Source organism: Pygoscelis adeliae, unplaced genomic scaffold (assembly GCF_000699105.1).
Source record: "Pygoscelis adeliae isolate BGI_AS28 unplaced genomic scaffold, ASM69910v1 Scaffold261, whole genome shotgun sequence".
Lineage (NCBI taxonomy): Eukaryota > Metazoa > Chordata > Aves > Sphenisciformes > Spheniscidae > Pygoscelis > Pygoscelis adeliae.
This window is the reverse complement of record NW_008824115.1, coordinates 1,071,546-1,085,070: the sequence shown is the minus strand read 5'-3', so window position 1 is coordinate 1,085,070 and position 13,525 is coordinate 1,071,546. Positions and strand designations below refer to the sequence as shown.

The 13,525-nt window shown below is 35.3% G+C and overlaps 1 protein-coding gene across 1 annotated transcript in view; it reads left to right on the top strand.

Annotated features, from left to right (window-relative positions):
• The window catches only part of SCAF8 (SR-related CTD-associated factor 8), a 40,141-nt gene that overhangs the window by 25,153 nt on the left and 1,463 nt on the right, over positions 1-13,525 (top strand). The window contains 11 exon segments of the mRNA XM_009334293.1: positions 1,206-1,337; positions 1,494-1,606; positions 2,104-2,297; positions 4,805-4,905; positions 6,563-6,676; positions 7,343-7,499; positions 8,683-8,813; positions 10,393-10,537; positions 11,075-11,155; positions 11,754-11,975; positions 12,630-13,523. Of these exon segments, the coding sequence (XP_009332568.1) occupies positions 1,206-1,337; positions 1,494-1,606; positions 2,104-2,297; positions 4,805-4,905; positions 6,563-6,676; positions 7,343-7,499; positions 8,683-8,813; positions 10,393-10,537; positions 11,075-11,155; positions 11,754-11,975; positions 12,630-13,523 (2,284 nt within the window).

Sequence of the window (13,525 nt, the reverse complement as noted above, 5' to 3'; positions counted from 1 at the left end):
TAAGATAAAACACAAACCAAAATTATTAAGCATCTGATTAGGAGCAGAGGGAGAGGAGGAAAGGATAGAAGACAGAGACAGAAGGAACAACAAGAAATGTAGGAATTGATATCAAGAAACGGATTGTTGAAGAATAATTAAATAAAAGGAAAATGAGACGAAACAGATAATGTTAGAAGGAAAACACGTTAACTGAATTATAGTAGAATTTTTTAGTTTTCTACAAACTGTCATTATAAGCTGTTTAAAAATACAAAGACAAAACAAAAAACCCCTTGGTAGTACATGTCATTCTGCTAACTTTCTGCCATTGTCCTGGCAGATAGAATATCTAGCATTTGTTTAATTAAAGTAAAAATGTAATGAGAATCACTGAAATGTTTACCTGCAATATTGGATTATAGGTTTAGAATTACTTTTCAAAATCATCCTGATGGCATTTCTGAGTATTTTCATTGCATTTCCTGTATTTCTTGAATTTCTTTCATATCTTACAGATATTTATTCCAAATCTGTACTTTCAATCCAATGTGCAGCCCATTATAGTTTTTTCTCTAGCAAATCAACAGTGCATTTAGTATTTTACATTTTTTAATTTTGGTGTTTTTTCAGAACTGCTTGTTTTGTTAGGTCTTGTAATTGAGATGCTGACATAAATGACAGAACACCCTTCCTTATCTTGTGTAATTACTTGTCTTAAATCACACACTGTAAGAAAGCTTGGAGTTAAATGTAAATTTTTTAAACTAGTTCAATTGGTATTGCAAATATTTTCATTGTATTAATAACAAAATATAATTTATTAATGCATGTGCATGGGTGACCAATGGTATCTTTCAGTGTCACTGTACATAGGGCTGCCATCACTATTGTTTGTCCTCTAAGTCTTTGTTTTCAAGCCAGCCAAATTAAGCAACAAATCGTGTACTTTGGGGTTTTGATTCAGCAAATAGATAGTAATTTTTTTATAGTCAGGAATATTAATTATTTCAAAGTTTTGTATTTAAGGATGATACAAAAAAAGGAATGGAATGGAGTGACATCTGGTTCAGCTTCCACATTAATGGGAAGTGGAAAATAAGAGAAAATTGATAAATAGTTTTTCAGAGATATTTGAACAATTGTTTTATGTAGTATTACATTTTGACACAGTAAGCATTTTGAATTATGAGGCTTGTTATGATATATTACTATTTGTTATTTAGGCAAGCCCTGAGGAGAATCAAGAAGGAAATTTTGGTTCAGAGCACTCTGCCTCACCATCACAGGGGAGTAGTCAGCAGCAGTTTTTAGAAGTGGAAACAAATGTAGATGATTCAATGGATATTCAACAACAGGTAAAACTATTTTAAATTTGATTATAGAACTTGAAAGGAAAACACATACTAAGATGATTTCAAAATGGGTAATATGGAGGTATGCTTTCCTATAGTCAAATATATTGTGAGTATGTTTATTAAATGTTATTGAACATCTGTTATGTCTGACCTCAGGACATGGATATAGATGAAGGACAGGATGTTGCTGAAGAAGAGATTTTTGAACAAGAAGAAAAGAAAACAGCTGTTCGTTCAAGATCAAGAACTCGTTCAAGATCTCGTTCAAGGTTTCATAATTAACTTGTATTAAGTAAATGAAGGTTTTCTGAAATGAAGTTGCAATTTGTGATTATCATTCTCAATTCTGTATTTTCCAAAATTGTCATGAGCAGTTTTCGGCAATAAAAAAAAGCGTTCATTTAATATTTGTGTTAGATGCAGACTTTCTGTATGACAGTTCATTTTGCATATCTATGGTCTACTTTAAAATTTTTAAGATCTGTTCAGGTAACAGAAATAACTAACGCTAGCACCTGGTCAGGTTTTCTATGCCAGAAAAGTAGATACTGTTATGGAACTCTTTCCATGTGTTGTGTTTTGTTTTGTTTTAAGCTCAAGGTGGATGTTCTATTCCTCACACTAATGGCATTAAGTTTATTTCCTGAAGCAGTTTGAGTGAATATAACAGAAATGTCTGTATCATGCTTAAAGTTTGTAGTTAAAAGATGACTAAATTAGAAATATTTTTTTTTAACTCAGCATACTGAAATAAAGTATCTTGTAGGTCACCAAGAAAACGAAGGTCTAGATCACGGTCTGGTTCTCGTAAGCGTAAACACAGAAAACGTTCACGCTCAAGATCAAGAGAAAGGAAGAGAAAGTCATCTCGGTCATATTCCAGTGAAAGAAGGGCTAGGGAAAGGGAAAAAGAACGTCAGAAAAAGGGATTGCCGCCTATACGGTCAAAAACACTAAGTGGTAAGTAGCAGCTGCTTACTGTTTTAATAATGTAGTATTACAGGAAAAAAAGGCTTTGTTTTTCATTGAAAGAACAAGATTTGGCTTGAGTACTGTTACAAAATACGGTAACCATAATCTTTTTTAAGTTTCATTTCTGATGTTTCTTACAACTTAGGTACATCGTTTCATCTTAGAGGAAAGAAAGTATCATACTGTTCTACTGATGATTTTACTCATACTGTTGCACCAATGATTTTACTTCTGAACAGAGAGTAGCAAGGGCTGTCCCTAAGTTAGAATCTGCTTTCTCTTTAATGCTGTCTTCCATGGGGCATTTGAAGATGATCAGCGCTTGATCTGAAAATTGGTATGCTGATAAGACATTTAAGTATGTGGTACACACTTTGGACACTTAGCTGAATAACTTAAGTAGAGGCCAGTTTTGTTAAATTTTTAGAGTTTTTTTAAATAGCTTTTCACAGGAACATAGAGCCAAAGCAGGTGGAAATGGGAAACAAGTAATTTGCTATCATAAGACAGACCATAATGGTCGTATCTTAAGAAAGTATCCAAAAACCAACTGGATTTCAGCTTTTGCAGTGTGCTGCTGTGCACTGCTGTCGTTTCTACAGAGAATTTACATACTAAAAAGAAGGAAGGTAGCAGGGAGAAGGAGAACTTTCTCCACACAGTTGCTTAAATCAAAGGGAATGTATTTTGAGATGAGCACTAGAAACGGTGAAATTGGGTGTAGTCATCTGCTACTGTATCTGTATATCCCACTGCTACTGTGTTAGCAGGACTCTGGATTCTTGGGATGCATAATTGTACTGAATTTACTTTTGTAATGAACTTGTGTTCCCAAATTTAACTTTGTTTAGATAGTTTATACGCAGTTTCTGATGTAGTTTTGCATTTATTTTGTATTTTAAAACTATATCGTTTATCTGACAAGCAGTTCAAAATTCATTTTTGCAAAAGAAAGTGTGTTCTGTTCTCTTCACATTGATATTTTACATTATTCCAGGGTGGCTTTAAACTCAGATGTATATTTTTTTCCTCTCTGGCTTTTCACGGGAAAAGAGGCAAATCAGTTTTATGGTGTAGATTTCTCCCAGTAGTCCACAAAGCAGGGAGCTATAATCAGAATGGATGGGAACTGGGAGGCAGGGATGTTAAGGGAGGGATGATGAACAACAGCAGCAATTGAGGTCCTGTGAAGTGACCCGGGTCATGGAAAGGAGATAATAAGAAGGCTAAGTGAAGTGTGTAACGTGGGGGGGGGGGGGGTGTGTAAATAAATAGGTAATTCAACTGACAAGCATTTTACTTCATGAAATTTGTTCAGTGACAGCCACTGTTATCACTTACTGAGGTCTGAAGAGTTGTGTCATAGAGCTTAACACCATGAGAAACAAAAGGGCCATCTACAAGCATGTGAGGAACAAGTTTTGTCCAAGAGAAATCTTAAGGCTAGTCATTCTCAGTACTACTGAGTACTGCTGTCAGTTGACAGAGGAATGCACAACACTGGTTTCCAGTTTGGTGCGCCAAGATTGATACGGGAAGGATGTGTGATGTATCAAGATAATGATGAAGAAAGAATGTTTCCTTGGTCCAGGATGGGGCAAGCCCAAGAGATCCAGGTTGTCTGGTTTGGTTCTGCCTTAGATCATTTAAGATCCTGGGTGGATTACTCAGGGTAGTAAGATATTTGAGGAAAATACCAATATTGGCCTAATCTCTTGCTGATTTAGATCACCCTGTGTTAAGTGGAAGTAACTGCTATGAGTTTGTCAAGGCTTGCACACATAAACTGGGTAATATTTGGAAGACAAAAGAATTGGAACCATGTACATACGGGAGAAGGACGTTCAAGCTCACATGTCAGTGGGTGTTTATATTTTGTGAGGGGGACAGGGGTAGGGGATCTGGGCTTGTGGAATTGACAAGAGTCAGAAGTATCATGGACATCTTCAGCTCAGTGATGGACTTCAGCCAAGTTTGTCTTTCTGGGATGTTCCTCAAGGTAAAGTAAAAGTACAGTTTCCATTTCTTTCAGGTGAAAATGCAGCGCATAATACTGCAGTTAAGTTCCTTCTGTAATACACTTCTAGCCAGTTAGAACTTAATCTTACTTTGTTAAAACTGACTTTAAATCCTACAGGCATCGTTTTAATGGAACATGGAATAGAAATTATTAGTAGTAATTTCTATTGCAGTTTACCTTAGCTAATAATCTACAGAATTTTATTTTTTCATTTCTTTTAAAACAACTATTTTGTTTGAAAGAAAATGAAACAAGAAGAATGAACACTTGTACTGAGTATCTGTATGGTGTTTTTTAACTTTTTAATGTTTTTGTTAAGGTACTTAATCTCTATATAGTCAGTAATAGATTTACTATTCTTGCTTTTTGATTGGTGATTTCTGTGCAAATGTAAAGACCTTTATATCCATGCTATAGAGTACTTTATAAGCTAACATTCTAGTATTTTGATTGACATGAATGTGTCTCTTGACAGTTTGCAGTACTACTCTTTGGGTAGGTCAAGTAGACAAGAAGGCTACACAGCAAGACTTAACTAACTTGTTTGAAGAATTTGGACAAATAGAGTCTATTAATGTAAGTAAGCATGTTACCATGCATTTTCAGGGATTACAGACTAGCAGCTTAAACATGCTTATGCCTCGGAACTCCTTTTAGCAGCTTAAGCTTGTATTTAGGAGACTGGGTTTTTATTACTGTTTAAAAACTGTGGCTATGATATTTGCTTGTTGGTTTCTATGTACTGTCTTGTGAAGCACTAAAGACAGTGCACTTCATGGTAAAACAGCTTTTCCTGGGCACTAACAATTTACACAGTTTTTTAAACCAGGGTCTTAACAAACAAAAAGTTATGTCTTTTCTCTTTTTGTGATGTGGCATAGTGCAGGTATCATTTTTCTTTGGACTAATGGACACAAACTGATATGTATCCACATTGCTCTTGGTTATGTTCCATACAGAGGGTTCGTTAAGTGGAATCAATGTGGATAAAACATTTAGAAGAAAAGAAATTCAACTGTAAACAAGTGTTTATTCTAAAATGTGACAATGAAAAAGATGCTTATAATTAGGAGATAGTTTCTCATGATTTAGAGTCATTTAGATGTAGATGTTTAGAGTAGTACTTCAGTGTTGCCTATAATTCAGCTTCAAGAGAAAGTATTTTTCTCCTAAAATAACATCTACATGAGAGAAATTTGGATTTTTGTCTCTTGCTCCAGCAGTTTTAAAGTGCTTCTCCTGCAATTTCATTCATTTCAGATAATGTTTTTACTATTTTTCTTACCATGTTAATGTATTCAGCTACATAATTAATAAGGAACAGTTTTTGTGGCATTACAGAATCTTTTAAAAGCTTCACAAGTCAAAAAAACCCCACAGCGTGACAGTTAAGCCTTAAGTAATTTCCAGGGACTAGCAATTAAGAAAGTTCAAAGGAGAGTAATGTAACAATCATAATGTCCCAGTGCCTGTTGCATTTCAGAGGCAAACCATATTGTAAAAATAGGATGAAATAGTTCATCCTACGCATTCCACAAAGCTTTAAGTACCTAGGATAATGTTGTTTTATATCTTAAACATATTTTTGTAACAACTGCATTAAAATCTGTCATCTTAAATATTTTTGTTGGTTATGTTACTTTGTGCTCCTAAACAACATAAAAGCACACCTATATTTTATAACTTTTGTCTAAAACTAAAATAAGCAGTTGTCATACATGATTTGCAAACTTTCACAGATTACATGCCGCTTCATACTTTTCTTTACTAAATAAAACATTAAAGCTAGTGGAAATCACACTTCAGGAATGAGGAATTTCACCCTTCAAAAATGCAAGATACTTTTAGTCACTAGTTTGCACCTCTGTGAAAGGTTCGTGCTCAGCTCATGGTGAGTTTGGTGCTTAATAAGAGGTACCAACCTCTGCTTTTCTGAAGCTGTGATAGTATAGCTCCCAGTTCTTGCCTGCTCCATGTCGTTCAAATCTTTCATGTCATTTTTAGTACCCATTCTTAAGCTTACTGCTGCTTCTTGAAAATGTTATAACTGAAGTACCGTGCCAGTATCACTCAAGTTTTGCTGATGCTCAAAATTGTTAATATTGCTGATTAAGGTAACAATTGTTTACAGTGTAAGCCTTTCCTTTTTTAGTATTAGTGTTCACTTAGCCTAGTTATGTAATCTGAAGTACTGGTTTTCCTACTTTTTAAGACCATTGCTTTTTTTCCATAGATGATTCCCCCAAGAGGTTGTGCTTATGTCTGTATGGTTCATAGACAAGATGCGTATCGTGCTCTTCAGAAACTTAGTTCTGGGTCCTATAAAATTGGGTCTAAAATTATTAAGGTAAGTTGCTTTTAATCTAAGGATACTGTCCATTTCAAATACAGTACAGTTGTAATATGACGATTTGTCATTTAGCAGCTGTTCGTTCAAACGTACAATATGGAGAAGAAGAATGAAGCAATAAGGTGTAAATTGTTTCTTTCCTCTCTGTGTAAAATGCAGCTTTTAACAGGTGATATGGAAGATAGTAAAATGAAATTACGACTTGATACTTAAGAAATACTTGGAGAACACTTTATGTACGTGCTAGTGACGAGTACAAGACTGTAAACAACTTAAATCCTGTACTTAACCATGTGGATCCCTTGATATTAAATTTGATAGTATTCTTATAGAGTTAAGTATATGATTAAATGCTGTGGTTTTTTTCTACTTTCTTTGATGCTTTAGGATGAGTCCTTGAAATACTGTATTTTTAATTTCCCAACATATATGTTAGAATTAATGCAGAACAAATTTAAGCTTTTTGATGTAATTAATCTTCCACCTACCTGTTGATGCAGAGGCCAGGTAAGCTTCCTACAGGTTCATTTAAAATTAAAAACTTTAATAAATAGGTACTGAAGATTGATCTGCAGTGACAGGAACATGAATGAAATGATCTGAAATACTCTGTTCACAAGTTACATGATTTAACCAGATTGTCTGGTTGGGTTTTATTTTCAGATTGCCTGGGCTTTGAATAAAGGTGTGAAAACAGAATACAAGCAATTCTGGGATGTGGATCTGGGAGTTTCATATATTCCTTGGGAGAAAGTAAAATTGGATGATTTGGAGGGCTTTGCTGAAGGTGGCATGATTGACCAGGAGACAGTAAATACAGGTACAGACATCAACAATGACTCTCCTGGTAGGAAAATGTGTTTGTTTTGGTAATTGCAAATCCTCAGAAAGTTTATTGTTTTAGGTATACATACTCTTTCTCAATTTACATAAATTTTATAAGCTACTTGTTACAGTATAAGTGGCACTGTAATCATGAAATCTAGATTGTCTTTGTAGCTGAGTAATTGATTGGCATGACAATGAGGAATTAGTGACAAAGGGGAATTAATCTAAGCAAGTTAATAAAGGTTAGCATTTTTAAAAACAGTTACGAATTTGCTGTGTACTCATTTCCATGTATGTAAAATATTAATTTGTGTAGAAATTATGATCTGCTTGTGATTGTGAAGAGTCTTATATTCAGGTGTAAGACTTAAGTTGGAGTTGGAACTTGTCCAAATAGGCACAGCTTAGCTGAACTTTAAGGTATTTCTCCATAAAGTTGAAGAGACAGGAAAGCAAGTAATGTTAGACCTTACTCTGAAGCCCAGTTAATTGAGAGGTTTGTTAGATTTGTAAAAGATTCATGAGTACTGTGTTTTCTTGAAACGGATCTAGCACCAAATGACTGGACTATACTGAAGTAAGCAGTAGATTAAGACTGTTTCATAATAGTGACGATAATTTTTCAGGTAAAAATGCGGTCTTGCTTTGAGTAAAAATTGAATATAAATGACAGAAAAATTAAAACATGAAACTTTACCAAAATATGTTCACTCTGTTATACTTCAAATACAAAACTTTTTGAGGAAGTGGCAGAAGGAAGAAGTGGGGGTTGGGGTGAGGTTTGTTTAACATGAGGATTCTCTCATTGTACAGTAGCCAGCTGATAACACAGATATGTTGACAACAGCAGTTTCTAGAAAACTGGAGCATACTCTATATCACAAATTATTAACAGAATGGTTGGTGAAAAAACTTGGCAAGTTTTGAAAAATCAGTTTGTATACAGTCATAATGAAACAGAGTATTGCAGGTGATTAAAGATATTTTACATTCTTTAAAATATAAGAAATAATTGCACTTGCTTCTTTTCATAATGTTTGGGAGTTATTTGTAATGACTCTATACAGATACCAGATTAAAATTTATTGTTTAAGAAGGAAGAGGGCTTTTTAGTATTTAAACAAAAATAACACATCAATTTTCTTTTTATATTAAAATTATACCTTTTTTTAAAGAATGGGAAACAGCCAGAAGCTCAGAAGCTGCTAAAGAAAATATTCAAACTACGCAGAGTGCTGCAGTTGATAAGAGTACAGTTATTACAACACAGACAGAAGCTTACACGCAACCAGTCACTATGCTGCAGGTTTGTATTGGTCTGAGTGTGTAAATACCCCACAGAACTGGAGGGCAAACTTTTCATTCAATACAGATAAATTTTAATGCTGAGTTAAAGTACTTAAATCAAAAATATTTGTCCTGTGTCCATGTGTGTTTATCTCTGAAATATTTTAGAGTAGAATCAGTTGCCATGGTTGAGCAAAATCTTCAGTTTCATGCACAACATATTGCAAACTTGTGTACAATCTCAAATGAAGGCTTAAATGTTGAAGACAGAGCAATTGTAAAAAAAAAATAATAATACTGGCACGTTAGTTTTTTAAAGAGAAATTAAAATGAGCTTACAGAAAATATTTTGTTTACAGAGCAAAGCATCTTTATGTAAGCTAAGCAAGGCAATAAGCTTTTTTTCACTTCTGCTTGTTTCTTCTCTACCTATGTGCTTTTCCCCATATCAGCTTTTAATATAGTTTAATTATTTTCTCAGTAATTTGGGGCAGGATTTCATAGGGACAGTCTCATATTTAAAAGATCTGATTATTCAAGCAGTGTGCTGTTGCACTCTTTATGCAGTAATTCATGAGAGTCTTTGATTCTCTGTTGTATTTTTTTTCCTTTGCTAAAACAGAGAATTTTTATTAACATCCAGTCAGTAACAAGGTATTGTGGAAGGCTAGAAATTTTTCTTGAGTATTCTACACTACACATGTTTATCGAGTATAAATACAAATGCTTTTTGTCAAACTTTAAATCCTTTTTATAATGACCATATGAAATTGTAAAATGAGAAGTAGTTGCTTAATACAAATTTTTTTGTATTAATATTATTACTGTTTTATCTTTCCTAACGTGTATAGATATTTCCAATAAAATAAAATTTTATTGACAGCTGACGTAAAATTACTGTGAAAGTTAACATATTTGCATTTACTTACATTGAATTTTGTGCTTCTTTCTTTTCACAAAAATTGTCTTCAGTCTTATTTCAACTATTTCCTAGTGTACACTGTGATCAGTATATACTTAAATATACATATTTATATTTTGCTTTTATTCTGCTGCTAATTACTTGTAATCATGCTGCACTATATCAAAAAACATAGCTCAAACAGAAGTTTGAGAAATACTAAGTGATTTTCAGGACTTCATCAGGATTATAATTACATACACTGAACTCAACTTTCCAGTACTGTTCTAAAATACATAAATTTTTCTAATGAGAATAGAATCACTGTTTTCTAAGTGCTCTCAAATTGCCACACTATCTACATTTTCCTTCCTTTTCTCTCCCTTTCTGCATTCACCTTTCTCCCATAGGTAAATTTTTATTCTTGAATAAGTATAGTGTTTAACCATATATTTTTCTGTTCTTTTTAGAATAAACAAAACATAGCATAGGATTAGTCCAGTGTCCTTGCTTACCTGTAGTGTAGGTACCATTTCAGAATGCAATCTAATTCTTCAGGGTGTTCAGAATATATGCAAAGCCTTTGGTACATTTAGTGCTTAACATGAATTGCAGTCGAATCAGTTTATCCCTCTTTTAATGTCATTGAAAACTGTTAAGTATTGAAGTTGCTTGTTTTTTCTTTCCATGAAAACAGATTCCAGTAGCTCCAGCTGTGCCTGCTGTTAGCTTGGTTCCACCTGCATTTCCTGTCACAATGTCTGTCCCTCCTCCTGGTTATAGCGCAATTCCTCCTCCACCCTTCTTGCGAGCGAGTTTCAACCCTTCACAGCCACCTCCAGGTAAGTTAGTAAAAATGAAGTTGAGTATGTAATGAGTATACTCAGTTTGTGTGCTTCTACGTACATCATGCTTTGTATGGTTTTCCATCAGCTACTGGTTACTGTTTGAGCCAGTTGACCTTTGAATCTTTAATTTTAATCTAGTATGAAATTTCTTATGTCTAACTTAATACTATTTTTACCAGTGTATTCTGTCGAGAATAGGAATTACAGCAGAATTTTTTTTGAACTTTAATAAAAATGAAAATTTAAAAATCCTTAAGATTAATCTCCTTTCTTTGGAAAATTTTGAAACTCTTGGTTTTCTTCTTTGGATATTGCTGGCAGAAATCACTTTAAAAGATGCACATGCAGATCATCTACAGTAAAGATGGGGTTGTTTTTGAAAACAGTAACCACTGTTGCCTCTTTCCATACATTTGTTGTTTGCTAGTCTTCAGTGGTGCAGCTTTTCAGGATGAATAATGTAGGCAAGCTTTTACTGCAAAACTTTATTTGCTTCCGTTGTAATAATTTGTCTTTTTTTTTTCCATATAGGTTATATGCCTCCCCCAGTTCCACCTGTGGTCCCACCACCTGTTGTCCCGCCACCTGTTGTCCCACCAGTTGTTCCAACACGTAAGTTTGATTCTTCTTGTGTTTGTGTGTTGTGAAAAGCTTAATTGATTGATATATTACTTGTTATTTAATCAAAAGCAAGTTAATCCTGTGTAATGAAAAACAGCAAAACAGAAGTTATTGTTTAGCTGGTTTAAGCAGGTATTGAGAAAAAGATTGACAGAGCTTTTCAAGTTGACTGAAAAATTATGCTTACTGTGGAGTTACTAAAAAAAATTATGACAAATTAATTATTTATTATTTGTATGCATAGTTCAGTATTTGAACCTGTCTGTAACAGATGTATCTGTTACTTGAGCTGTTTGGTGTTAGTGACTGAATAATTTATAATAATTTATTTTTGTTTAGCCTTTTAACTGTTTTCATTCAACGTTTAAAAATATCTGTTAAAGAGTACTGATTGCTTAGGTTGCCTGCAGTTCATGGTCTCTACAAAAAATATAAATATTACAGTGCTGATTGGGGATAAGAAATTATCCAAAAATGTAACACTTAGACTAATTAATTCCACTTATTTTATCAGCCTGACCTCTGCCAAACTAATCTTGAAGGCTTGAATATATGATTACTGTGATACACTTCTGTTATTTCTCTACAGCTTTAGTACAGCCTCCGTTACCAATTGCACAAGAGACGATGAAGGATGTTCCTTTTACTAGCCTTGTTCTACCAGTTGGCACAGTTACTAGCAATCTAGCTACTCCAACGTTATCTGCTGGAAGCGTTTTTAATCCTCTGCCAATCAACAAACCAGAATCAGATGAAAAGGGATCACATCTTCCAGACCTTCAGATTTCTTCCAGCGAAAACAATAGATCTGGTAAGAAATGTCTTTATTGTCTGATACGATGGCATACAGGAAACGTCGTACTTCTGAGGGTTTTTTTGCAGATCGTAGTCCATTGCAGTAATAACTACAGAGTAGGAAGTTCTAGGCTGGGGATCATTTTCCGTTTAAGTTGGAGGAGTGGTGGGAACCATCTTTGTCATCATCTGATCATTGATTTCTAGCAGCTTATGCGCAGAGATGTTTTCTTCGTAGACTGCAGAAGTAAAGCTGAGACTGGGAGCCCTTTAGAAAACTTCTTAAAAGTGCATTCTTACTACACAAGTGGCAGTGTTTCCACAAGTGGAAAGGAGCAGGAGAGGGTAGGATAGTACAACATTTATAGAATTACATCAAAGATTTTAATACTTCCCTTGCATAAATTGGGTGATGGCTGTGGGATTTGTCAATTTTAAGCTGCTATACATTCTTTACTATGTAGAGACATTCATTTCTGTGGCATAATGTCTGTTTGTCACCAATGTGATTAAAATAATGTATGTTCATTACAGAAACTGAGACAGACCTTGTCAGCAGTATCATCACTGAATGCATTAACTGAATATGGATTAAGCTGCATTTTGTTTTGAATGCTACGTGTTACACTGGCATTTTCTGTTAACTGTTCTTCTTGTTGCTGCATTTTAGTGCAAAGTGATGTCTCGAGTAGTTCTGGACTTGGAGGAGTGCAGCCACCCAGCGTCTCAAGCAGTTCTGGGCTTACTGGAGAGGGGCAACCACCCAGTGTCTCAAGTAGCTCTGGACTTGCAGGGGGAGTACAGCCACCCAGTGTTTCAAGCAGCTCTGGACTTGCAGGAGGAGTGCAACCACCAACTGTTTCAAGCAGTTCTGGTCTTGCAGGAGGAGTGCAGCTACCTACTGTCTCCAGTAGCTCTTCTCTTGCTGGCGGAGTTCAGCCAGCCAGCGTCTCAAGTAGCTCTGGACTTATGGCTGGAGTGCAACCACCAAATGTCTCGAGTAGCTCAGGGCTTCTAGCTGGAGTGCATCCACCCAGTGTCTCAAGCAGCCCTGGCCTTCTGACAGGAATGCAGCCACCCAATGTCTCAAGCAGCTCAGGAGTTCTGGCAGGAGTACAGCCACCGAGTGTCTCAAGCAACTCTGGGCTTCTCATAATGCCACCACCCAATGTTTCAAGTAGTTCTGGACTTATGGGAGTGCCGCCACCAAATATTTCAAGTAGTTCTGGACTTCTGGCAATGCAGCATCCAGCTGGGGTTCAAAACATGCCTCATTTAAATATTAGTAGTCAAAGGATGCCGGGAATGCCTCTCATAGATATCCGTCCAGGCCTAATGCCCCATTCGCCTGGACCAAGGTTTCCATTAATGCAGCCGGGAATGCCACCGCAGCGTAGTATTCCCCCTCCAGCAATCCTTGATCCATCTCTTCACCCGCCACCTCGAGGTCCTTTTCCTCCAGGAGATATTTTTAATCAAACAGAAAGACCTTTTGGAACACCAGGAAGACAAAACATCGATAGCATTTCTAATCCAGAGAAAAGACTACCACTTGGAGGTGATAAC